General features: G+C 32.3%; 1 protein-coding gene across 4 annotated transcripts in view; it reads left to right on the forward strand.

Annotated features, from left to right (window-relative positions):
* Positions 1–27,493, forward strand: part of LOC129798846 (elongation of very long chain fatty acids protein 7-like) — a 147,029-nt gene that overhangs the window by 65,224 nt on the left and 54,312 nt on the right. For 2 of the 4 annotated variants that reach the window (XM_055842250.1, XM_055842251.1), the window contains 2 exons: positions 19,653–19,713; positions 26,396–26,586. In XM_055842250.1, coding sequence (XP_055698225.1) covers positions 19,653–19,713; positions 26,396–26,586 — 252 coding nt within the window. Of the gene's footprint in view, positions 1–11,681; positions 11,937–12,121; positions 12,179–19,652; positions 19,714–26,395; positions 26,587–27,493 lie in introns of those variants that run through there. The other 2 variants (XM_055842253.1, XM_055842254.1) reach the window with 2 other exon arrangements.

A 27,493-nucleotide genomic window follows, 5' to 3' on the forward strand; every position in this document is an offset into this window, starting at 1 on the left:
AAATCACGCAAAACTCTATCTCAAAACGTTAAATTCGCTTAAAATCTGCACAGCTGAATCACAAAACATTAATATGCTTAAAATCACGCACAATTCCATTATAAAACGAATAATGCGCATAAAATCACCCATAGCTTAAACGTAAAACGGTAAATGCGCTTAAAATCACACACTGGTGAATCATAAAACGGTAAATGTGCTTAAAATCACGCACAGCTGAATCATGAAACGGTAAATACGCTTAAAATCACGAGCTTGATCATAAAACGGTAAATTCGCTTAAAATCACGCACAGCTGAATGATAAGACGGTAAATGTGCTTAAAATCACGCACATCTTGATCATGAAACGGTAAATACGCTTAAAATTACATACAGATCAATCATAAAACAGTTAAGACTGCGCTTTTTTATGCGCAATTCCAAGCGTTTCGTGATTGATCTGTATGTAATGACAAGTACATTAAAAAGTACCGTTTTATGATTGAGCTGTGCGTGATTGTAATATTTTTAATTAAACCTTTTTAATATTGAGCTATGCATGATTTTAAGCGCATTTACGGTTTTATGATTCAACTGTTCGTGATTTTAAGCGTATTTACCATTTTATGATTCAGCTGTGCGTGATTTTAAGCACATTTACCGTTTTATGATTCAGCAGTGCGTAATTTTAAGCGCATATACCTTTTTATTATTGAGCTATGCATGATTTTAAGCGCATTTACCGTTTTATGATTCAGCTGTGCGTGATTTTAAGCGTATTTACCGTTTTATAATGGTGTTGTGCGTGATTTCAAGCGCATTTATTCCTTTATGATTCAGCTGTGCGTGATTTTAAGCGTATTTACCGTTTTGTCATTGAGCTATGCGTGGTTTTAAGCGCATTCACCGTTTTATGATTCAGCTGTGCGTGATTTTAAGCGCCATTACCGTTTTATGATTCAGCAATGCGTAATCTTATGCGCTCGATAACCAAAAGGTCACAATTAAATTTCGTGGGAATGCTCTATAATCTCTGACACGTAGTGTGATGTCATCATACCGTAAATTCTTTGCTACCAATCTTCTTTTGCTAACACTGTTTCTTTTTTCTTAAGTAGTGCGTGTTTTATACTAATTCTGGAGCATTTTCATTAATGTTTGAGGAATTCTATTCAATCCAGCTGAGTTTTTTTACACTTTAAAGTACCAGAGGCTTTATATTGTTTAAACATAGTTTTTGTTTGGTAATTGTTTCAAAATAAGACATTCTTTTACTAAACCTGATGCGAAGCTAGAGAAGTACGAGAAAAAAATCCCTAGACTCGTTTTTCTATTTTTACGATTATTCCGGTCGCCGCATAGCTGCAATTCTATTGGAGTGATAGCGACAGAGAAGAAAAAGTAAGATCACACCGATACACATTCGGCTGTTCAATTTTCTTTACTACATAGGTTATGGAAAATTTTATCTGATACATTTTACAATGTTAGGTGAGATTTTTAATAATCTCACCTACTATCTACTTTCGGCTCCACTGTCTATGGGGTTTGAACATATAAAAAAAAATGCCAGGTATAGTCACCATGTGGTTGAACTCAGAACTGATCATTTCTGTTAGAAAAATCAAGAAAAAGTAGAAGAATTTCCTGTCTAAAACAATTTTGGTGATGGTCATCATGTGGATGGACCTAGAATCCGAACAGTTCTGGAAGAAAAGTCAGGAGAAGCAAAAGAATGTTCTGTCCAGAACAATTCTGGGGATAGTCATCATGTGGATAAAGAAGATCTGAATTTTAGAAACATTATGAAAATGTTGTATTATCTTAAAAAATCAGAAATCGCTTTTCGATTCAAAATTGAACTCAGTTACAGTCTGAGAAATTCGTGTTAAATGGTTTTTTTTACTGCCCAATTTTATGTAGCCGCTTTTTGCTGTCTAAATTTCTGGGGAGGTGTTTTGATGTCACCACTGGACATACAGGGCTTTTGCTATGAATGACTCATATATCCGTCAGGACAACGTCGAAAGCATGTGACAATGAAAACTATTTGATGAGTAGTTTTCGAAACCGAAAAACACGTTTTTTAAGAGAAGAGAAGGGGTGGAGGGAAAATGAAAGTCACAGTTAGATTTCCAAAATCAACATATAGGGGGATCACTCGAAGACCCCATGGTTCTATTTCCAACCTTCTGTCTGCTATGGCCAAAATTATAAATTTTGAACCCCAACTTCACCCCCTATAGCGGGGGATACGAGTTTTTTCGAAGTTTTTTACTATCATCATTGAGCCCTCCAATTCCCTTCAGACTTTTCGACTTATGATGACTTATGATATGGGTTGATTTTGAATCCTAAAAAGTCTCAAACTATTGTAATTTCTAAAAAAGGAGTTTCCCTTGATTTCTATCCATTACACCTTTATGGTGAAATTATTCCTTTTTCTGATCAGGTGGAAAACATGGGCATAATCTTCAATGCAACTCTCTAATGGTCTGATCAGGCCATATCTATTTGCCGAAAGATCAACTATTCTCTGTATACCCTTAGAGCTTCCGGGACATCACGCCCTATAACACTCGTTTGATAACACTCCTTTTAATTAACACTCCTTTTTTTAATTACGGAGCAGAGCTATTTTTACGACGGATAGTGACACAATTCTTCGGCTGACGGTTTCCTTTAATGATTGAGTCAGGTATATTTGCGGCATAAACCGCCGGGATCACATTACTCCATACCGAAACGTTTTCATTGGATGTGATTTAACATCCCTTTTGGAAATGAGAGCTGTACTGTTTCTGTTTCATCTATTGATTTCTGGATGTCCCGAGTACCTGCCGAGTCTTCTGGTTAAGGGCGTCACTGCTTTTAATAGTGTCCCGAATGACAGGCGCTCTTCTGCAGCTGCCATTCGAAATTTTTTCCAAGACGAAGCCAAAGGAGCTTAGGAATTTTTCTTTACTTTCTTTTTCTTTTATTTTTCTTTACATTTTCTTTTCATTCGTACCTTAATTTAAACTCCTGAATTTGTTAATTTCTTTTTTTTCTCATTTTTTTTCTTTTTTTTCTTTCACAATTGTAAAAGGGATGATCCTATTTTTGTGAATAAATATATTATTATTATTATTATTAACTTGGCATGCCAAAATTATTATTAACTTGGCATGCCAAAATTAGGTAATTTGTAAAGTTGCATCAATGAATTCAGTAATGTGTCTGAGAACCCCGAGAACCTCTAAGCGTATGACAGAAAAAATATTCTCCAAATGTGTGAATTTATAATTTTATTCTGACTCTCTTGATCGAAGGAAAATATTTTAGAATATTAACATACGTATATGAGAATATTTTATATTTTTGTGCTCTAACCCTTTAACGACGAGACAGTTTTTGCGGACCGAAAATCAGCAATAAAAATGAAACCGATAAACAAAATTAGTAAAAAGGCTTACATCTAACCTTAGAAAATGCATCAGAATCTGATTCGGTGTATTTCTGACCTCTATGAGCGATAGGGGCAAAAATAGCCAAAAAATTTAAGTAAATTTTCTGACAATACCAATGGCAGATAATTTTCACTCTAACGAAAAATATTATGTTTGATATTGTAGTTTCTTTTTCCCAAACGGTTTCGCTTAAAAAAATTGAAAGTATAAAAGAAATTTAAAATTAATTTTCATTATGAGAATATAAAAATTCGTCATTTTTACATTAAAAATTTACTATAATTGCAAATAGCTGGAGACTTGCAAAAAATATTCTAGATTCTTTCAACCTTGTACTTTGCAATTACGTACTAACATAATAAAAAATAACTTTAAGTAGTCAGGAAAAATTATTTTCTTTATGGGACACCGGTGTTCCAATCGTTCTTAAAGGGTTAAAGTATGACAAACATAATAAACATGTTTTGTAATCTTCTAAAGAGATATTTGTGATCTTTAATTAAGAAAATCTTTATAGTAATCTGAGAACTTTTCCTGTTCTCAAATTACCATAATAATCTTCCCAACTAAAAGGAACCTCACTAAAAATAATTGACGAATACATGTTTATTACGATTATCACAATTAAAAGGACAAATATTACAAAACAATAACATACGTATCGCTCCTTGGAAATTACAAGGAGCCAACTCACTTTTTTGCGATTTTGAGATTTTAATACACTTAGAAAGAGAATTTAATAAATTTTCGGATGATATAAGTCATTAAATTTCGTTATTAGAAAAGTTTTTCAAAATTTTAAACTTTCTGATTGCTTGCGCAATTTCGTTTGAAGTAAAGGGGCACAAAATAGATTTATCGTTCAATTTTTTGTGAAACAAAGGACTAACTCAAGCAAGTTGATCCTTCCTTGTTCTAATTTCAGCAAAATTTGTGGATCATTTAGAATCACAAGGACCTAACTCGTAAAAATACATATTTTAAAAGCTGAAAATTTATATGTTTCGATGTTTATATTAATGCTCATACAAATAGAAAAGAAATAAATTGTTTGTGAACTGAGATAATTACTTACACAAAGTTAAATCTTTCATGCTGGCTTCTGAAAAATTGCCGAAAGTGAGTTAACCCCTTGTAATTTCCAAAGAGCGATATGGAAATATTCTCTAATGGTTTTTAATTAATTTATTTATTTACTTTATTGAATTATTTTTAATCGGTTACTTTTCCCTTTCCCTTTTACCATGTATTTTTTTTTACTTTTGTATTATCTGTTTGCTTATCCAGTATATAATAATTCTAATACGAAAATTACACTACAAGAAACCAAATGATATAATTTCTCTAACATTTTCACCATTTTCAGCACTATTTAGACTGGTTCTAAAAGCTTTACATATTAGATGGGTTTTATTTTTATTCAATTCAATTAAGATTTAAGTGAGAAAGATAAAAATTTTGAGGTATTAGAAAATCAATGGATTACATTATTTTTCTTCCACACTGTAGAGATCGAGCAATTCACAAGATGTACTATGTGAGTGGTGAGAGTGTTATTTTTTCCTTTCGCACTGCCGTTTGATACTTGCGAGTGCGAGCGAGTAAACTTGAGCGGCGGAATTTGATTTAAGTGTATGTGTTGTCTGTGTGAACTGCGCGCGCCAGAGTATTTTTCTCTCCTCTTTCGATCTCCCGCTTTGAACTCGCAGGAGTGATGGAGAGAAAAAGTATCGCGCGCAGTTGATGTTTCGTTGTGTGGCGTGGCTGAAAAGAACGCTGAGACAACTTTTTGCATTTTTCTATTGGAGCGACGGAGAAAAATATACATGAGAGGATGAAATGAAATAACATTGGGTGGGAACATTATTCATTCATAAAAACTTATTCTGGACACAAAGTGAAACTGCTGTCATCTACTGCGATTATGACCAAGTAGGTCATTACTTGACTGTTGTTTTTTAGACTGTGATATAATTTTGCTAGGGACGCAGAAAGACACATTCTTGGTTGCAATGACCACTGTCGTATAGGGTAACGTGTGGTATTTCAGGACACTTTTTAGTACTTTCAAGTTCCAAACAGCTTAACGGATTCTCAAATTTTTTTCTTTGTTGATACAAATATTTATGTTCCTTATGCTATCCAGAATAAGATTCTTATCGAAAAATGTTGAAAAATTCATAATTTTTTATAGGAAATAGCAAAAAATGTAAAGAAGTAAGAGTGGTATATTTCGGGACAGTTGGGTATTTCGGGACAGACAAAAGTCGCTATTATGCAAATAAATTTCACCAAGCCTGATTATTTACCTTTAAGTACAAGTTCTAAACTTCACTCTTTCACACAAAATTTGTTTAAATTTCTCTTTTAAAGTGACTTAAATGGAAAAAAACTAAGCACTGTTTCTGTTGACATCTGCAAAAGTGACCACACTGAAGGTTTTGTAAAAAGTGGAATGTGACACTCACAATTCACCGTGGTGTCACATATAAGATTAATATTAATATTAAGAAAAGTCGAAGAGAGATGTATATATATGCACAATTTCAAATGGAATATCACGTGTGTTAGAAAGAGTACACTCTAGTGGATTAATACGATGAGTAAGATATTACTGTTCGTATTAATTGATTTCTGAATCGTATTACAGGCACATGAGCAATTTTCCATGCGTGCCAACTGTGATTTGGTCAGTTTTCGAGCTATGTAGTGCTGCCAACTTCGTACGCAGAGGGGAAATGTGAGAGAGAAGCAAGATAAAACAATTGCTATTTTTTTGCCATTCTCGCAGTTCAGAAAGTATTAATCTTAATATTAATCTTATATGTGACATGGTCATCAGGCGTATTTCACGCTTTAAATTAATTAAAATTCTAAAAGTTTTATGTTTGTCTGATACGAAAAGAGCTTAATCTTTCATATTGAACTTAAAAATAATTGGAAAACAAATATTTATAGGATTTTTTATGTGTTCCAAAATACCCATATTATGTCCCGAAAAGCACCTTGTCCAGAAATACCACACGTTACCCTATCTGCATTTCCTTTGAGTCAACATTTGACGCAAGAGGCAAAATCTGTATTTTAGCTTGCACCAAATACAATTACAGATACGACAGCGTTCGATGTAACAGACGATACGTCTTGATCGATGTATAAAAAGATCTCTAAAGACTTCCAGCTAGTATTTCTAACCGTTTAGATTTAGACTCTAGATCTAGGAAAAAACAGAGAACAATAAACATCAGGGGGCTTCAAGTTGAGTGCCGATCGGCTAATTACTGAGACAGAACGGCGGTGATCAGCCGATGTGTCATTCAAAGTTCACTCACTAACCCTATACCTTTTTATGACCTCTACACACTAGAGCAATTTATGTGCATATTAAAGCAAATTGCTTACGCTTATTTTAGGAAAAACAGTCAAATATGGACATAAATTTGTCTATAGTGTATAGAGGCCATTAGATAAACACTTATCCAAGCTTCAGATTCATTAAATACTAACTTTTAAAATGTTAGAAAAGTGAATTTGGACAATCACTTGAAATTGATTCTGAAAACCAATGTTGTCAGTATAAGCTCTCTAGTTTGAATTTGACCATCTATTTCTACAAATCTTTGACGACAGCAAATCTATTTTCAAAGTATGGAAAAGCCCTAGGTTGTGACACAAAAGTCATTATTACATAAGACAGTAATTTGTTAAATTGCACATTGTTCGATGGCTGTGACTGTTGGCAATTAATTGAATTGTTTTATCTGATTGTGGAGTGGTTTTCTCACAAAGTCAGAGCAAGAAATTGATTGAATTTCATCTCAGGGAGATTAAATGCAGTAAGTCAATAGAAACAATCCCATATGAGATTTGTTATACAATTTATGTCAAAGTAGTGATTTTTTCAAAGTGTTCTAATGGGTAAATTACCTTCAGTCTCTTTGTGAAGATCATCCCAAAATTGGTGTTGCAAGGTTCTTCCAGAGGAAGTCCATTTATTTGAAAATCATGCTTTGTGGATTGCACGAAAGATGATGTCCATTGTTTGGTGGGTGGTTAGTGATCAGTCAATAGATAATTTTTCGATTACATAGATATTTTTACATGGATGATCAATTTGTCTGATCACAAATCGCGAGTTTTGTAATAACGCGTGTGAAGATTCACTAAGGCATAAGGTTTATTGGCGAAAATGTGTCGAGAAGATCGTCGGCTAGAAGGCTCTCTGGGCAAAAAGATGATGGCGAAAGAAAATGTCAAAATGTCTATGAAAAAAGATTATGCAAATTTTTTATGTTATCGTATTTGGGAGAGAGAAAAAAATATTTTGAGGGACCTAGGAAGAGGGAGAAAAGCATTGTTTTCATCAATCACGGAGAGACATTTAAAAGTGATCGATGAAAAAGTTTAATATTATGGTGGGGATCTCACAGTGAAAAAAAATTGTTGATCACCTAATGATCAAGAGAATATTTCAATCTGACCCACCCTCCGTTGTCAAAAGAATTTCACACAGTAGTGGAAAATCTATTGCGTGACAATATACAAAAGATTGGTGATTACAGATTTGTCATTCTTCTCTCATGATGAAAATTGAACGTGTAGATCGCTAAAGATCATTTGAAAAAAAAAGTAATAAAACACTTTCTCAAAAGACCCACATTTCTTGTGCAACAACAAATTGGCGTTGATTGCCACCTACGGGCAGGATTCACAACAAAAAAAGGTCCCCTTTTATCTAATTTTTCAATAGACAAGGCCATCTGAAGATCTCTTGATCAAGCGCACGATCACATAGAAAAAGCTTCTGTTTTGTCTCCAGTTTTTTATCCACCCATCTCTCAACCTCTTTCTGATTCATGTTGCATTTGCAACATCCGAATGAATAGAATACGGTGAAGGCATAACTTATGGCCGGTATTGCAAATAAAACCGTCTTCTTTAAATTATTGTACGTTGCGCAAGAAGATAGTATTATGGTCTTGAATAAGCTCCACCTATCCCTTTTTGACCACGCCTCCTTGAAGAACAATATATGAAAACCGAAAATAAAATCCACGATGTTTTTTATTATAAATATTGCAACATGTCCTAATCAAAATCCAATAATAACTTTATTTGATATTACCCGTTTTAGTCTCTCCCACAAAAAAATAAGCCACACCTTTAACAAGAGCTTATGTGTAAAGAAAATTGCAAAATTTCTTTCCATGTAAATATTTTTTCAATGAACAATAGAAGTATTTTTCAGAGAAGAATTTCATTAAGAGATATTTTCGAAACCTCCTTGCCCCCATAGGTCGAACTAAGGAACTAAGATACGATTTACTTTTCCCCCACCATGTATTTTAGGATAACTCAGATTGCAAGCGAATTTATTGATAAAAGGATATCCTTCATATTGTAATACCTTTGACCTTAAAAATAAATTAAGTAATATTTCAAGGTTATTAGCATGTATGAACGAAACCTCCTCCTAGACAAATCCCAAAATAAATGTAAAAGTGTATTCATTACTCATTCCACTCAATTTTAGGATATCCTGAAAACGTATTTCTGGAAGAGAAGGATGTGGTAGATACATCAATGACTTAGGTTGACAGTCGACATAGGGGGAAAGGCTTTCAGGCTTCGCACATAATTTGAGGCTTCGCACTCTTTATATTTTTCCCATATTCCTGTTGAATCTAATCTATTTTTTCAGGAAATGTTACTTACTTAAATGTTGTTTACTTAAGACTATAGGTCTATAGCCATTAAAATATGGCATAGATAGGTCAGATTCATTAATGAAAAACAGGAATAGTATATGTGTGTTCGAGGTCAGAGAATGTGCGAAGCCTAAAAACCTTTCCCTACTTCTTTAAGTGATTTACTTCAAAGAACACTCTTTTCTCTTTGGGTTGAATGCCTTTAATGCCACAAAGTTTCTGGTGGCTTAACGGTAATTCGAACGACATGGAAAATGCATTATAGTACGGGAGGTGTACCACATAACCTATTCTTCCCACAAAAGAAAGAACTGTCCACAAAAGGTTCTTGATTTTCGAAGACTTCAAACTCAGTTTTGGATTTTCAAACTAAATTTTTCAACAAAGTGAGAAATTTTTTTGAAATATTACACTCAGTTAAAGGTAAGGTAAAGTATCCTCACTCGACCGGATTCCATGACTCGAACCGATGGGTCAGTTTTCGAAAGTTTGATGGTCAATTTCGTCAATTTCTATGAATTTGTTACTGTTTCGTATCATTCATGGAATGATTGACCTAATTAATGTTAGATCATACGCAAAATATTATAGCAAATATAAATAAATTGAATAAATAAATCTACCGGTCGAGCGAGGACACTTTACCTTATATAAGGTAAGATGGATTGGAATTATGTATTATTTGGAAATTTGAGAATCCCTAACAGTTTTAGATTGTAAAATGAATGAAAGGACGAAGAAGTACTTTCGACTCGAATGTAAAGTCTCACCGTGGTGTCACATATAAGATTAATATTAATATTAAGAAAAGCCGGAGAGAGAGGTATATATATGCACAATTTCAAATGGAATATCACGTGTGTTAGAAAGAGTACACTCTAGTGGATTAATACGATGAGTAAGATATTACTGTTCGTATTAATTGCTTTCTGAATCGTATTACAGGCACACGAGCAATTTTCCATGCGTGCCAACTGTGATTCGGTCAGTTTTCGAGCTATGTAGTGCTGCCAACTTCGTACGCAGAAGGGAAATGTGAGAGAGAAGCAAGATAAAACAATTGCTATCTCTTTTTGCCATTCTCGCAGTTCAGAAAGTATTAATCTTAATATTAATCTTATATGTGACATGGCCATCATACTTCTTCGTTGCTTTCCTTTTCTCTTTAACCATTTGAAATAGTGAGAAAATCTGAAAATTCTAAAATATCATCATGATGACCCTGTCACATATAAGATTAATATTAAGATTAATACTTTCTGAACTGCGAGAATGGCAAAAAAAGATAGCAATTGTTTTATCTTGCTTCTCTCTCACATTTCCCCTCTGCATACGAAGTTGGCAGCACTACATAGCTCGAAAACTGACCGAATCACAGTTGGCACGCATGGAAAATTGCTTGTGTGCCTGTAATACGATTCAGAAATCAATTAATACGAACACTAATATCTTACTCATCGTATTAATCCACTAGAGTGTACTCTTTCTAACACACGTGATATTCCATTTGAAATTGTGCATATATATACCTCTCTCTCCGGCTTTTCTTAATATTAATATTAATCTTATATGTGACACCACGGTGATTATCATAATGAAATGAGCACTGTTGCACTGATCTTCTCAACAACAAAGGAAAAATAGATGCATTTTGATACTCGAAATACAGTAGACTCTCTCAAATTCGGGCATTTGGGACCGAAATGTCATCCGAGTTTGAGAGAAATTGGGGCGACGAATTTTTTGAAATGCAACGATTTTTATTCATCTGCATACACATATTGAGTTTGCGCACTCATACTTATGGTAAATTTCATGAAAATCCCTTAATAAAGCAAAATTACATCAAAACTCAGACAAACCATGGCAAATTTGAGCATATTTGATTCATTTGATAATCATAATCAAACTTGAAAAATGACAACAAACTTTTTTTGAATTTAACTGCCGCCCGAATTAAAAAGTAGCCCGATGACAAAAGAGCCGAATTACGGAGAGTCTACTGTACTTGGAAATTCGAAAAGGAAGTACTTCGAAGCCAATCTTCGAATTATTTAAACTTCAGCTGTGAATGAAGCAATTGTGTTTTCCGTCTCTATTAGCCTACCCCGCCTACCCTATCATAAACATCAGTTTTCTTAAAGTTCTAAGGCTTCATTTGAATTAGGCAAAAGATCTTAAAGTTATAAATATGGTATAAATAAATTTCTATATACTTCATTTGGCCGTAACTTATGACTTCACACTTTATTTATTCCCAAAAAATTATAACGACAAATTGATCGATTAGTTGGTAAGATCATTGGAAAATTCACAGTAATTGTGTGATCATTGATCTCTAAATATTGTGAGGGGATTGCCCTTGAGTATCACCAGCAATTCTATCCAAAATGAAAACCAGAATGAAAGAGAGAATTTCAAGTAATAGCTCAATAGCTTCAAAATTACTTGATCACTAATGTACTCCCCCTCCAAACTGACCAACTATTCGCTATACTTACACAAAATATTGATCTTCAGCCGAAATATTCGTGTGCCAAGAGTCTTCGAGTGCAGTTCAACTAATTAAAAAAGTTTGTCCAACAATGATCGCGTGCTTTAAACAAATTATGATCACTAATTGATTTTTGGTGATCATTTGACACGGACTATTTTGTGATTGAGTGATACTGTGATTTCGCAAAAAAAAAGACCCAAATTCCAAAGAGCAATTTTCCGAAAGATCACCGAAAAGATCACTCAAAAAGTGTGAACTCCTCTCACTGAGAAAAAAAAGTCTACACTCCAATACTAATTAAGTAATTAAATTTCATTTACACCTCTTCATAAATCCACCTGGGTGTTTATTAATTCAAACAGTGTAAAAATCAACAATGGGTGAATAGTTAATATCCTCATTAAATTTGTTCAGTATTTTTTTCCATTCTTCCAAAATTATTTTCTATCATCTTAGTCGCGATCACACTTCAATGTTTATTCAGCAAACTTATTTGCATTTTTTCTGCTCAACAACTTGGAATACTTAAAGTATTGAGTGATCGTAAGTGATCGTATTGATTTTACTGTGACATTTGTGGTGAAATTTGAGTGAGAAGAGGAAGAGGTATTTGTAGGAAAACATTTAGGGAATTTCCTACCTGGAAAAACTCTCTATTTGAAAGAATTGTGAAATGATATTTTCGTCTTACTTTCAACTTCAAAAGAAGTATTTAATTTTTACAAATTTATACTTTAATTTAAATAATTCACGGAAAAATAATATTTTTTTTAAATTTCCTTTTGATTAATTCCTAATTAATTTTTTCACACCTGACAAAAAACGAAAATATTTAATTTCAAAATTATCAGATATGTTTTTGCTTGAAGTTAAATAGTTGTTAAAGCTTTCAAGCTTGATTAACAACCTGTTATATAGTCAAACAAATGAAATAATATTAAATAATGTGGTAAACAAAAGAAAATTGTGTTTGTGGTTTAATGAGAGAATATCATCAAGGTGATCCCACATGTTGTTGACCAAGTTTATTTTCAAACAAGTCATTTAAGAACTAATTGAATGTATTTTAGATAAAATTTACAATGCCAGAAACTCTTGTTATTACTTTAAATTAAAATATTTAATCTGTAATGTCAATAGTAATGACTTTTTTGATACATATAGCAGAATTTAAAAAAAAGCAACTTATCTAAACAATAAATTTGACTTAGACTTAATTAGTTCAATTTACAAAGAAGAAAAACTTAAAAAAAAAACTTGATAAAAACTTCGGAAGAATTCCGAAAGGGCAAGGAACTATGAGCATCAATGTGACCGAAATATTACCCAAAGCTATATATTAAACCGATAAAAATACAATTTTTGGTTTTTCTTAAAGTAGAATATTTATAAGGTAAAGTATCCTCTATTCGACCGCCTCTCTATTCGACCACCCTAGGTTCCTCAGGTCGACCAGGCGAAGTATTTATTCAAATTATTTACATTTGCAATAATATTTGGTAAATAGTTTAACATCATAGGGTCAGTTATTTCATAACTAATACAAATCAGTGAAAATATCATAGAAATTGACCATAGAACACTGAAAAAAGCACTCAAACGAAGCGTTAAAAGTATTTCTTAAATAAAAATTCGCAATTTTTCATCAATTTATGGCATTCTTATGGATATTCTTAACTGTTTTCTTAAGGAATTATTTCAATTATTATCCTTACAGATTACTTGAAAATTCAAATTTTGAGTCTAATCGCAAGTTGAGGACTTTATCTTTATTCTGTGCAAAAATTTTAGTTCCACGATTAAGTTAAACATTAAATTTAAGGTCTTAAAATTGAAAGTGCATTTCAAATATAATGTTCCTCAATTCGACCTGTCGACGAATCATAGGAAGTGGAGCTTTTTCAGTTAGATGTTTTACTACTTTTGAATAAATTCATAAAACTGAGTTTTCCTATTGTATATTAATGATTGACTTAATTTTAAGTGTTTATTCATGAAGTGTTAGAAAGCCAAAGTTAAATGCATGACTTTTAGTTTTGTGGTTTATTTAATTTCTTAGAAAAAATGGGTGGTCGAGTAGAGGAACCCCAGGTGGTCGAGTAAAGGCACTCTGATATCAGAGTGGTCGAGTAGAGGAACACATCGCATTTTTAAAACAGTTTAATTTTTTTGTAATTTAAAATTATATTATGTCTAAATGAAGTTCACCATAAGATAGATAAGGATCTATTCTATAGTTTTAGATAAAAACCCTATCAAAAAAAGACAAATTATAACTGTTTTTTCATAAGTTTTTCACAAAAGATCTCCTTAAGAGGTCGACATAGGATACTTTACCTTATTATGTTACTGCGGTGATTAATTATGGAAATAAAAATATAAATTATATTTTAAGTGGATTTATCGGAGTTAAATAGGTCGCGGCATCCGAGTTTTGCAATCGTCGGAGTTACATGGCTTTACTATATGTCTATATTTTTATTCAATTTAAAATGTATTAAGAATGATGTATTAAAAATATCACATTTTGAACTTAAGACATTGGCTCTTGCATGCAACTATACCGAAATTTGGTACAGTTGCTTTTATCAATGATCAGTTCATAGTTTTCTCCTTTTTATAAAATATTATTCTTTAAGAAATTGTTCGATTGTTGTTAAGAAATTGTTGTTAAGATTCCCCAGAAAAGCTATGCAAGCCATTGTGAGGAGACCTCGACCTCGAGGCAGACCTAGGACAAGGTGGCTGAATAAAATTCAGGATCTTGCGTGGGAGCGCCACGGGATCGAACATGAACATCTTCCTGAAATGGCGGAGGATCGAAAAACGTGGGCTGCTAGATTGGATGTCATGGGCCCGCGACCCCAATAGGGATAAGCGGTTGAAAATGAATGAATGTATGAATGAAAAAGAAATTGTTCGAATAGATATTACAAAAAATATTCTTGACCATTATCATTTGACATTCTTTGTCTCGAATTCAAAAGCAATTGCGAGAAAAAAGGGGAACTGTGCCAAATTTCGGACAGTTATTTTTAACAAAAATTAAATTTTTTGTTACTTTCTTTTCACGATTATTATTTGAAATCTTACAGTGTAGTTTATTGTTTAAATTTGTCTAAGACAATTCTTAAAAATAGAACAAAAATATAGACATTTTTGTGAGTGCAATATAAGACACCAAAGTTCTCTTAGTTTCTTTTCCTAAAAGAAACTAAGAGATCTAACTAACTATCTTCTTGAAATTGTACAAAAATTTCAAGAAGATAAAAATAAAATAAAATTCGTGTACATTTGAGAAACATAAAAAATGTCCGATATTGCAATCTGTCCGAAGTTTGGTACAGTTTTTCTATGAGTAGTAAATGCATGATTTAATCACATCCAATTTAAAGCTAGAAGCTAATATTTCGAACGAATATCTCTACCGTTGAAATATGAATCAGCGCACTGAACCCGTCTTGATCTCGTGTGAATGATTAATCATCTACCACGCTCTAGTCTAGATATTCTGCAAAAAAAATTGCTCAGGTGTAGGGTCCAAATTTGACCTAAAGCCACTGTTATATCGTGACTGAAACAATGTTGTAATTTAAGTAAAAGGGAAAAAACTGTATTAGAACAGTGTGTGGAAGGTTTCTTTGTCACTGTTGCAACTTTACGTGGATTTTTTTTCCTGAATCATAAAGCTCATAATCGGTAGATAAATGATCAACAAATTCTCACCTTGCATCATACCGTACTTCCACCATCTCTCAGCTCCACGGTGTCTCCTTCTCAGCCACCCAAAAGATCAGCATCACCTTGTGGTCTCAGTCGGAATAGCCGGAATACATTACGGCATGAGACCTCGAAGGTGCTCCTCTGCACACGCAGCTTTTCTGTGACTGGTCACACAAAGTTCCCTCCTGTGAATGACAAACGCTTTTGAGTGAGAATGGTCAGATTTTTTGAATAATTTTGTCCAACAAATCTTGTTCAAAAGTCACACACATTGGCCTTTTATTGCCGTAATCTCTGAAATTCTCAGGTGGGTCTTCTGCCGAGATCGTTGAACGCTATCAGTTCCCGTGTAACCCCAGACACTTATTGCCTTTTAATTTTGCAGTGGCACTTGGATAAAATATGTGAAAATTTTTGGGCATTTCCATATCAAAAGTCACAGAAGACACACGTCAAGAGACTTGGCTGTGTGCTCATACTAATTACATAAGGCATTTACATGATTTATACAAATTATCAATAATTCTCAGCTAGTTTTTCAATTAGAAAACACTTGGAGTTGTTATTACAAAAAAAAAAACAATCCAGAAAAGTTCTAAACCGGTTGTATTGACTGTAAAAGTAGATCTACTTAATAGCTTTTCAACACAAATCATTCTTCTCAACTGAAAAGTAGTCGTACTTTGACCTTACAAGTCAGATACTGATGGCATGATGACGTTTTATATTTGAGCCTCCAAAATTTAATAAAATGCAAGATAATAAAAAGAAATATTTTGCTGGAAAGGTATTACTCATAAAACTGTTCGTTTATATACTTACGTATGACCTTTCGAATTTTAGAGCTTTTCTTCAGTTCAATAATTAATTATAAAAGTAACTAATGGCCTCTACATACTATGACAAATTTCTGTCAATATTTGACATGTTGAAGAAACATTGATTGACAGTTTTTTTTTTCTACATAAACGTAAGAATTTGCTTCAATATACCAAATATTGACAAAATCTTGTTACTTATGGCCTCTACACGCTAGAGAAATTTATGTCCATACTCAAGAGATTTTCCTACACAAGCGTAGGGAATTTGCTTCAATATGGACATAAATAATTTCTCTAGTGTATAAAGGTTATTACAGCCCAAAAAAATAAATACCGATCGATTACTTGCTTCATAAACCTCTTCGCTAATAATACTGTAGTCTGACCGTAATTTGACTGTAATTTTGACCTCTGTAGTCAATAATACTAAGACGGCGGTGGACTTTAAAATTTTTATTTACTTATTTCCACTTCAAATCAACTCCTGAAAAAGATGGCTGGAGCTAGATTTACAGATTACAAAGTAATTGTAATTTTCATTGGGTTTTACGACAAACATTTTATTAAGTATCTTTCAGGATGTCAGTGTCGTTCGAAAGTGTCATACACGTAGTATTATTATTATTAATCGTATCGAGATATATTCATTACAAAGGTAATCAATTTTACAATGTCCATATCCCGTGTTAGAAGAATCTACTAGTCCGTTTGTAGACTCACCCAGGAGCGCCTTCCCCGCATTGTGGATGCTTCTTCCATGCTCCCGGAGTTGTTGGGCGTAGGTGATGCATTATATTACGTTATTAACATAATGAAAATTGCCTAAATTAGACATTCAGATCTTTGCACCGGGCGGGACTCGAACTCACAACAGTAAGTCGAGCCGGGGAATCGATCCGCCCAAGAGCCAACGGTCTTGCCTATTACGCCACTGATTCCCCATACACGTAGTAGAATTATTGCAGAATAGGATTAATTTCATGTGCGTCGTTTTAAGTCAATCAACACAATTTAATGCAAAAAATAATAATATCCAATTAGTATTTGGGTCCTCGTCCTCTCTAAACTTTAAACTATTTTTTGTCTCATGATTTACGGTGAAGTTACTAAGGTTTGGTTTATTTATATAGTATTCATAAATGACTTCGGAATTAGTTTTCGATATATTAAAATGTTCTTATAATATTTTAAATAAATTTCATTGCTAATATATGAAAATTTCCAAGTTTTCCTAAATATCTATGGGCCCCTATGGAAAAATTCTAATGGTTGCTCTAACACTTAAAATGAGATTGTAAAGAATCTCAGTTAACCCTTTAAGGACAATTGGAACACAGGTGTCCCCTAAAGAAAATAATTTTTCCTGACTACCTAAAGTTATTTTTTTTTCTTATATTTGTACATAATTGTAAAGTAGAAGGTTAAAGGAACCTAGTATATTTTTTGCAAGGCTTCAGCTATTTGTTATATAGTAAATTTTTAAGCTAAAAAATGGCGAATTTTTAAATTTTTATGTTGAAAATTGATTTTAATTATTATTTATACTTCCAATTTGTTTTAAGAAAAACCATTTTAGAACAAGAAACTACAATACTCAAACATAATATTTTTCATTAGAGAGAAAATTATCAGTCATTGGTATCGTCAGAAAAATTACTTAAATTTTTTGGCTATTTTTGTCCCTATCCCTCATAGAGGCAAGAAATACACTGAATCAGACTCTGTTGGCTTTTCAAAGGTTAGATGTAAGACGTTTCACAAGTTTTGTTTATCGGTTTAATTTTTATTGCTGATTTTCGGCCAGCGAAAACTGTCTCGTCGTTAAAGGGTTAAAATGCGTTTCAAAGTTGCAAATCCATTCGAATTTTGAATATCAGTTTAAATACCGGTCATAAATCGATAACATTTGTTAGGAATTTGCCATTATGGTGAACTTGTTGTACTTCTTCGAATTTTCAAAAATGTTACCCATTAGTAGCTCATTTTCTCCCCAGCCCTCGCTTACCCTCGCTTAGATCGTGCGAGTTTTTCATTATTCTTGTTTTAGAGATTACTCAGGCAGACATTTCGTCCTTATATGAAAATACCGCTGAATTACTCCTAATAACGGTTTTTCAAAATCAAAGGTTACAAGGGATTTAGAGAGCGTACTTCTCAACCTAATGGAGTCATGTATAGGCTCGTTGGAAAGGTCTTGAAATTCTTGACAAGACGGAACCGGTTCCAATTGGTTATGAACCGATAATAAACTGATTCATAACCGAAAAGTAATTTTTATCAAAAAATCCGTTGTATTACTCATCCTAAACTACTTTGGGCAATCTTTTAAGTTGTTCAATATATTCAATAAATCAGTTGTGAATCCGTAAATGGTAAATGATACGAAAATACTTTTGAGGTATAACGTCTACGGCACGAGTTCGAACATACGCTTTTATAGGCTTTTATAGCGCTGATTACTTCGTAACTTCTAACAATTTACTTTGAAATTCATTTAAAGTTAAGTTTACTATCCTTTATTTTTACTTTCATCGATTTTTTTTAGAAAACTCTTTAAAAATGCCACGAGTAGAGTGGAAAATTCACCAATCAAGAACTCTATTGCTAAAAAAATGTCAATTATTCTAAGAAATTTTGAAAGTTTCAAATGGTTCTTAAATTTCAAACGATTTATTTATGTACCTACTAATGTGAGAAAATAATTAATATTTCATTAAAGTATTTAAACTGAAAATTAACTTATCCATTTTAGCTTTAAAATCTTTTAATTTTCCTTTAAATTTTGAGCATTTTACAACTTTTATAACTTTTTCAATTTTCAAAATTATTTTGCACTTTTTTTTTATCCATTTAAAAAAAGATTAATTTTTTGAAGTTCTGTAATGAAGGTTTATTTATAGGCTAAATCCAAACATATATGATGTTATACTTTTACTCTAATAAGATTACTGACAACCCAAAACAGATCTATATCCGAAAACCTTAGACAATAAGTAAGCAGTTGTCGAAATTTAAATTAGAATTTTCTCTTAAAGTGTTTGAATATAAAACAAATTCACGTGAGTTACATGTGACTGACCTGGTAGAAAATTTTAAATTCATATTCAAAATAATCTATTCAATCATTTACATTATTTCTTTCCTTTCATGATGAATACTCCGAGTTCAAGATGCTTGGTTATTCGTGAAATTGAGAGATGAAAAATCGTCGCCAAACAAGAGTGAAACCGGAGATGATGAGGAATGTGGTTTTTCGATCAAATCCGCTTTTTCACGCACTTTTTAGTTGTTTTTTTTTTAATCCACCTTGAACCACATTACTTGATTTCGTGGTCTGAGAAAAATTTCAATGATGTTCGCATAACAATAATTGTGTTAATTTTCCCAGTGAATTTGCCATAAAATCTCTTAAATAAATTGTTTTATTGTCATTTTCCTCATTTCTCTAACAATCCAATTGTTTCATCTTTCAGGTGGTCGTTCAGGAAATGGGATACATAGATCGAATTATTCACTTCTTTGTAGTGAATCAAGGTGAGTCCTCCACTTTTTTCGTCAATGTACAATTTTGCAAGATCACAGAGAGTACTTGAAGAAGAAATTAGGTAAATAACATTATTGGAAAACTTGACCCATGAAGCGGCTTTTTATTGTTAAATATTACTGTATCTGAAGACATGAAAAATTCAAAGATTTGCGCGCGATATTGAGGATAGACACACCTTGATGAACTTTGATGCTTCTATGGAAGACCAATGGATGATTTCTTATAGGAAAAAAGCGCTAAATGGAGATATAAATTCATTTAAGCCTACAGCAATTTGTATACGATTAATTGTATACTCTCGTAGTTTATTTTGTATTTAATTACACAATTTCAATTCTTCACTGACAAATTCTCATTCGATGGTAAATAGTAAAAATTTCAATATGCAAAAGATCATCGCCTTCAGTCGGCGAATAAAATTTGATTTAATGGCATAATGAGTGGGAGCTGATATTAGTAAACATTGTTGAAGCGTCAAGAGCCCTTAAAAGATCATTTAGTAATTTAAGAGGTTCAAGAGCTCATTGAATGAAATAAGAAGCAAATGACCTATAAACGTTTATTTTTTGTGATACACTAATAAGTGAAGTATATGCATTCATTCTAAATTTAGAGACAGTACAATTTAATTCATTCCAAAGAGTCTTAAAAATTAATGATTCATTTCTTGTTTACTATAAATACCTACTTATACCTACTTATAAATAGGAAATTAGTAATTAGTTAAAATTTAATAATTTACGCAACAGAAAAATAAAATGAACCCATAAAGCATTTATAAATTAACCTAAATTTAATGTAGAAAATCTAGTGTAGAAAAAATATCGAAAATTTGAAAAACGATGAATTTTAACAAGGGTCTTCATTAACAATTTAATTCACATTATTGAGGGTACGACAATCTGTGCATTTTCCTGTGGTGGATGTGTCACATTCTTCATTTGGTTTAATTTCTGCTTGTAATCTCATTATGTTCAAAGAACAATTCCTTCACGAATAGTTTTGAAAAATATAAAGTGAAAGCAACAGTTGCCTTATTAGGGGGAAGCGAGGTACCTTTGAATTGAGGCGTCTTTGAAATTGGAGTTTTTCCTCCTATTTTTTTTAATGGAATTGAGTCTTATCAAAACGTATTTTAGTTTCACAAATGGTTTGTTTAGGAGAGAAAAGCCCAATTTCAAAGCCGCCCCAATTGAAAGCTGCGCTACTTCCCTCTATTTTAAAACATTTTTTCCACGTGTAAAAGAGTAATACTAACGTAAAAGTAAAAAAAGCAATAGTCATGTGGAAAATCCAAGTTTGTTAGACGTGATTCTACGAAAGAAAACAATCAAAAGGTCTTTTCCAATAATAAATAAAATTAAACGTCTAGCCAAAAATGATCAGACAGACTAAGAATAATTTAGATTTAGAACGGATGGTGTACATAACTTTACAATTGTGATTCAACTTATCGGATCAACAAAATTAATTCCATTTGGACTTAAATTTGCATTTAGCCTTTGGTCTTTGATTTTAAAAACCATGAGCTATCAACCAAAAAACGTACCACTCAAATAAATGTTTCTTACTAAATACTTCCATAATTAGGTTAATTGTTAGATGCTGCAGCATCAAAATCATCAAATTGCAGTTTTATTTGCTGCGTTGACTGGCTAAAAGCCAACATTAAGTCTTCCCCCATGATTACAAAGTGCTTTTTTATGTATTGTCGCATGCAATGGCTAGAAAGAAAAAATGATTATAAAATATGAAATATCCCAACGACAATCTTAACCGTTGAAGTGTTTGATCAAGGTTAATCATGTGACAATTACAACTCTTAAGTTCCACATAAGAATAAATATAAAGCATTTTTTCAGCGGGGGTTTATCAGATTGAAAGAACAAAAACAACGATGTGCTAAAAACATTCACATGGTAATTGAACGAGAATTTTCACTTTGGCGGAAGCATGAAAATTTAATGAATGGGAAATAGAGAGAAAAAGTAATGTGGCAAAAAAAGGGAAGAAGTCCATTAGACTTTTTAATCACAAGTAAATTGATTCTCATTTTCATTACTGAAAATGTTAAAGTTACTGTCCTGAATTCTATTCAAATCTATTTAGCATTCGTGAATTGCAAGAAACACGGTTTTGCAATTAAAATAATCAAATTATTTTTGTCATTCTACCTTAAATTCCAAGGACACAGGAAAAGTTTGCAATTTTGTGAAATCAATAAACAACTTTATAAATTTAAAAAATACTTTTCTGGATATACAAAATAGTGTTCTAAGTAGGGAAAAGTGACCATAAATCGTATGATCCCAAGATTCATAATGACTAAATTTGTCCTATGTTTCTAAATAAATTTGACTTGTCGCACCCAAATTTTGAAAACTAGGATAAAGTGTCCAGGTTTCAAATATGTTGCAGAGACACATTTATTAAGAAACATAGGAAAATTTAGTCATTACGAAGCTTCAAATCATGCAGTTGGGCATTTTCCCTTCCTGTGTTTTTTTTTCTTTCCTAAAACTTGTCTATGACTTTCTTGAACTTCCAAATTCATATTCTATTTTAAATGGTGTCCACGGCTCAATACAAATATTTTCTTGAATATTGACATATCGGATAAATTAATAAATTTGATTGATTTTATTAATAGATAATTTTGAAATAGACAATTCAGCGGCCAAAAACTAAAATAAGGTAAAGTTCCCTCAAGTCGACCTGTTCCTCAATTCGACCGGTAGAATTATTTATTCAGTTTATTTATATTTGCACTAATATTTGGCGTATGATCTAAGATTAATTATTATTATTATTATTAATTAAAGAACCGGTCGACTTGAGGGCACTTTACCTAATCTGTTTCATTTTTTCACGCTGAAATCTAAATTGTATTTGGTTTGATGATCAGGTTATCCATCACGTGATCTTGAAGAAAAATAGAACAGGATGAGCAAGACCTTTATACGAAAGGAAGATCCTTTTGTTTTAAAGAAATTTCTCCGATATAAAAAGCATCACAAGGCATAATAAACTAAGCAAAACTAGTTAACTTTGGAAAGTTTTTAAAACTAATAATAAAATTTAGATAAGATTTGATTTTTAATTGTTCTGACACACTTTTTAGATCAGGAAAATTACGTGTAATCAAAATTCACATCCTTTTCTTTCTCAAACGTTTTGCATATGTCTATCCGACTCTTTCGGACTCTTCTTCTTCTTTTGAATGTCATAACAAATTCAATTTAGTTCAATCTAATTTTGAGACTGAAAGAGTAGGGATACACTTATGCAAATCTTTTGAGAAAGAAAGAGATGCGCATTTTGATTTCATGAAATTATATCGAGCTAAAAGGTGTATCAGAAACATAACAACTGATTTTCAGTTTAATTTCCTTATTACTTTAAATTTTCAAATGTGTATTATTTAAAAATATTTTACTTACTATTTAGAATATTATATTATACAAAATTAAGTTTTTAAATTATAAAATGATTAATTAATAACTCTATAGTGCACTTTTTAGTTCAGAAAAAATTCATGAAATCTAAATTCATATTCCTTTCTTTCTCAAACATTTTGTATAGGTGTATTCCACTCTTTCGCATTCTTATTCTTCTTTTAAGCATCACAACCTGAATGTATAGTAATATTAATAATAATAACCTGATCAATTCAGGTTAATTCAATTTAAGTGCTAAATGTGTAAGTGTAATTTGAATTTAAAAAAAAAAATTTCCATACGATGAGGTCCGTCGGTGACTTAACAAACTAAATCTTAATTTGCGAAAATATTTATTCACATTTTTTTATTAAAATATTTATTTTTTTAGCACTAAACCTTCCAAGACTCGGTCAAATTGACCGGTTTAAATTAGCACATATTTTAACGGTACAATGTCACTGTCAAAATTTATGAATTTTTTAAAATATATCTTCATGAAATATATTTTTCAGTGTTTAAATATTAATTGTTTGCACACAAAAGACAAATTTGTTGAGTATCCTACCCTACCGCGGTTTGTCATTTGACCGAAAAACGACCAAAAACGGTCGGTAGGTTTAGTGTTAAACTAATATAACGTTAATTTGTGACTAAGATGTATAGCCGAAAAATAAAATGTTCGTCCAATGGGTCTAAAGCCAATTAATAAATGTAATTTCAGTCAATAAAAACATACAATTTTGTTAGTAAAATCAATTTCAATTTCAATTTATTAATATCTAACCGCTTTTGGGCTAGTCCTCTTGAAAGCATAGTTGAGCGATACAGAGATTAAAGAATATCATGTTTGAGTATTAGCGACCACCGCCGTTTTAACGTATATAGTGGCATTAAAAATGCGTTTAATCAGCGAAAAATAAATTTAGTAAGAGAAAAAAATATACAGTAAAATAATTAAAATCTGGGCAATAAATAAATGAAATTTTATCAATAAAAAGTCACATTTGATGCGTTAAAAAAAATCTTTGGTCAAAAAGAAATAAAATTGGTCCAGAAGAAAAACTAAATTCGGCCAAAAGGAATTATTTATAGTCACATCGTACTTAATCTGTAAAAAAAAAAGTTATATTTTTGTAATAAAAAAATTGAAAAAAATGAAATAAAACAATTGATCAATAAAAACACATTTAATCAATCAAAAGATCTCCTTTTGACCAGTAAATATATCAAATTTCATCAATAGAAGAGCCAAATTTGGTCAGTAAGGTATTCAGTACAATCGTCTTTAGTCCAAGATTCATAATCTAAGATAAGAGTCATAAGATCCATATTCTGGTAATAACAAAATTTCGTTCCATTAGCAAAAAAGAAACGATTTAAAAAGTAACAAAAATACACAGAAAATCAAAAAATTAATTTATATTTGGTTAGTACATAACTTAAATTTGGTCAGGAAAAAAAATATATAGTAAAATCGTAATTCGTTTCTCTAAAAAGTTATATTTCGGTAATTAAAAATCTCGTTTTGTTAGAAGAACAAACATAAAGTCATTAAATTAATAAAAAAATTGGTTAATAAATAATTAAGCAAAGCAAATTTTATCAGCAGAAAACCCAAATTTTGTCAGTAAAAATCACATATGGTCAGTAATGAAAATAGATATATACGTACAGCAAAAAATCTTGTTTGGTCAGTAGAGAAATAAAAACATTACTATGCTCAGTACAACCACTACATTATGTCAGTAAAAATTATCCATTTGGTCAGTATAAATTGAATTTAGGTAATTATGGCTTCTGCACACCTTTTATATCAGGAAAATTTCAAGCAGTCGAAATTCGAATATCTTTCTTTCTCACACGCTTTGTAATATCTCTATCTTATTATTTCGCACTCTTATTCTTCTTTTAAACTTCACTCCAAATTCAATTTAGCTCACTCAGTCAAAGTTGCAGTGTGAAAGAATGAGGTAGACATGTGCAGAACGTGTGAGAGAGAAAGGCATGCGAATTTTGATTTCGTGAAATTTTCCTGATCTAGAAGGTATGCCGGGGTCATTAAGAAATTCATACGAAGTCAGTTTAGAACACATTATTTTGCAGTCAATCTTGCTTCAGTGATATGACCCTTGAATATTAACAAGTTAAATCATTAGATAATCTTGCGAATATCATGTTAACTCATAAAAAAGTGGATAGAAAATTCCCAAAGTCAATGATTTCGGAATAATAACTCAAAAAGAAATTCTCAATTCCGAAGTGTTGCAATAAATCACACAAGATTTTTATCACATGTACCTTTCCACTGAAAGGCGAATGAAATCATCTGAATGTTAAGAACTTTCCCGCGCCAAAAAATCAATTAAATTCTGGCAAAAAGACGTGATGTGTTGTGCATTTAAATTAGGAAACCCCCTGAGTCTCACAAATGCGACTCCAAGATCGTCGAGAGTGAAGTTGGAAGAGTGTTTCCTCTGAAGTGCAATTGCTGTGTACAGATTGTAATTGCTGCACGATCGCGTGTCTGTGGCTCATATTGTCTGAGAAGAAACAAGTTTAACAAAAAAAAACATGTTGCGCATCTATAAAAAAATATTTAAGAGTCTGACAGCATGCTGGACACCTAAAAAGGAAAAGTAACTCGATTTTATTGGACTTGATCGAATTTCTTGAGACAACTGATCAAATTGGGTGACATTCCGATGATTTTATCATGATCTTATGCATGGTCAACATTTTTTGGATGTGTCAACATTTGACATTCCACGCAAAAATTAGCAAATGACATGTACATTGATAGAAAATGCCTCATTGGGTTGCTCTTCGGGAATTCTGGTTAAAATTGCGACGCAACAATAGGATGTCTGTGGAGATTATCATCCGAGAATTTAAGTATTTTAATTTCATGAAATATTAGTTCGGTAATGTTATTGCATTAAATTTCTGTTGTTAATGCAAAAGTCAATTTCAAACTGACATTTTTACTGTCAAAATGACTGGAAATTAATGTCACTTTGACAGATATACAAAAAACTAAAAATAATTCGTTATTTTCGATAAAATGAATTAAAATACTGAGAGTTTAGTGAATAATTTCATAAATGACAACAAGGTTTAAAAACTCTTCTCTCTACATAGTCATTAATAAACTGGTTTAGCCATGATCTTTTTTTTATGGCAATCAATGCAAATGAAAACAAACACGAGTGATTTCTTTTTTTCTATATAGATCCCCGCACCAAAGATTGGTTCCTGTCTGGTTCGGTGGGACCACTTTTCACAATATTGGTCACCTACCTCTATTTCTGTATCTATGCTGGGCCTCGATTTATGAAAGATCGGAAGCCACTGCAACTGAAGAACACACTCATTGTCTACAATGCCATCCAAGTGCTTCTCAGTGTTTGGCTCGTCTATGAGGTGAGTTAATCAATTAGAAATGATCGCTAGAGGTGCAAAAGATCGATTGATAATCTCTTAGTTGCAAATTGAGCATAAATTGTCCACTTTGCGCCGGGAATTCTCAATGAAAACACTCAATTGGCATCGCGGAAATTCTCTCATGAATGCCACAACAATATCGGTTCAAATGCAGATTGTGGAGAAATGTAGAAAATTTCCATTTAGTCGCGTGAATCAGACGTTAGTTGTATGCAACTTGAAGTGGGGGCGCCTGGTTAATCGCACGAGACTGATGAATTCCAACATCATGCGTTACACGTTTTATTTTATAAGCATAATGAGTAGTAAGGGGACAGCAGCGTGATGTAAATGTCCTCGGACATTCCATGGACATGTCGTAGGAAAGGGGACAGCAGCGTGGGAATCAGGCCGATTCCCCCGCCCCCCGCACCCCCCGCTACCATCCCCTGAACCATGAATCTGATTTTTTGGTTAATAATTTTAATTGAATATGGAGCACGATGATGTTATGGAGAGCACAATGATGTATATAATATACCATAAGTCTGCCGAGGAGCACAATGATGTATATAATATACCATAAGTCTGCCGAGGAGCACAATGATGTATATACCACAAGTCTGCCGTGGAGCACAGTGATGTTGGTACTACATTTGCTGATGAAAACTCTCCGTGGAGCACAGTGATGTACATACTACATTTGCTGATGAAAACTCTCCGTGGAGCACAATGATGTTATTTTTTTTAAATGCAATGCACTAGACGGCCATCTTGAACTTTTTGGAACTTTGAACTTTTTGATATTGCGCGCTTTTTGATGGTCATTTTGAATTAACGGAAATTACTTTGGTGGACTTTTTCTCATGTATTTTTTTTTCCCCTATACAAATGTATGTGAAAAGAT

The sequence above is a fragment of the Phlebotomus papatasi genome, chromosome 1, assembly GCF_024763615.1.
Source record: "Phlebotomus papatasi isolate M1 chromosome 1, Ppap_2.1, whole genome shotgun sequence".
Classification (NCBI taxonomy): Eukaryota; Metazoa; Arthropoda; class Insecta; order Diptera; family Psychodidae; genus Phlebotomus; species Phlebotomus papatasi.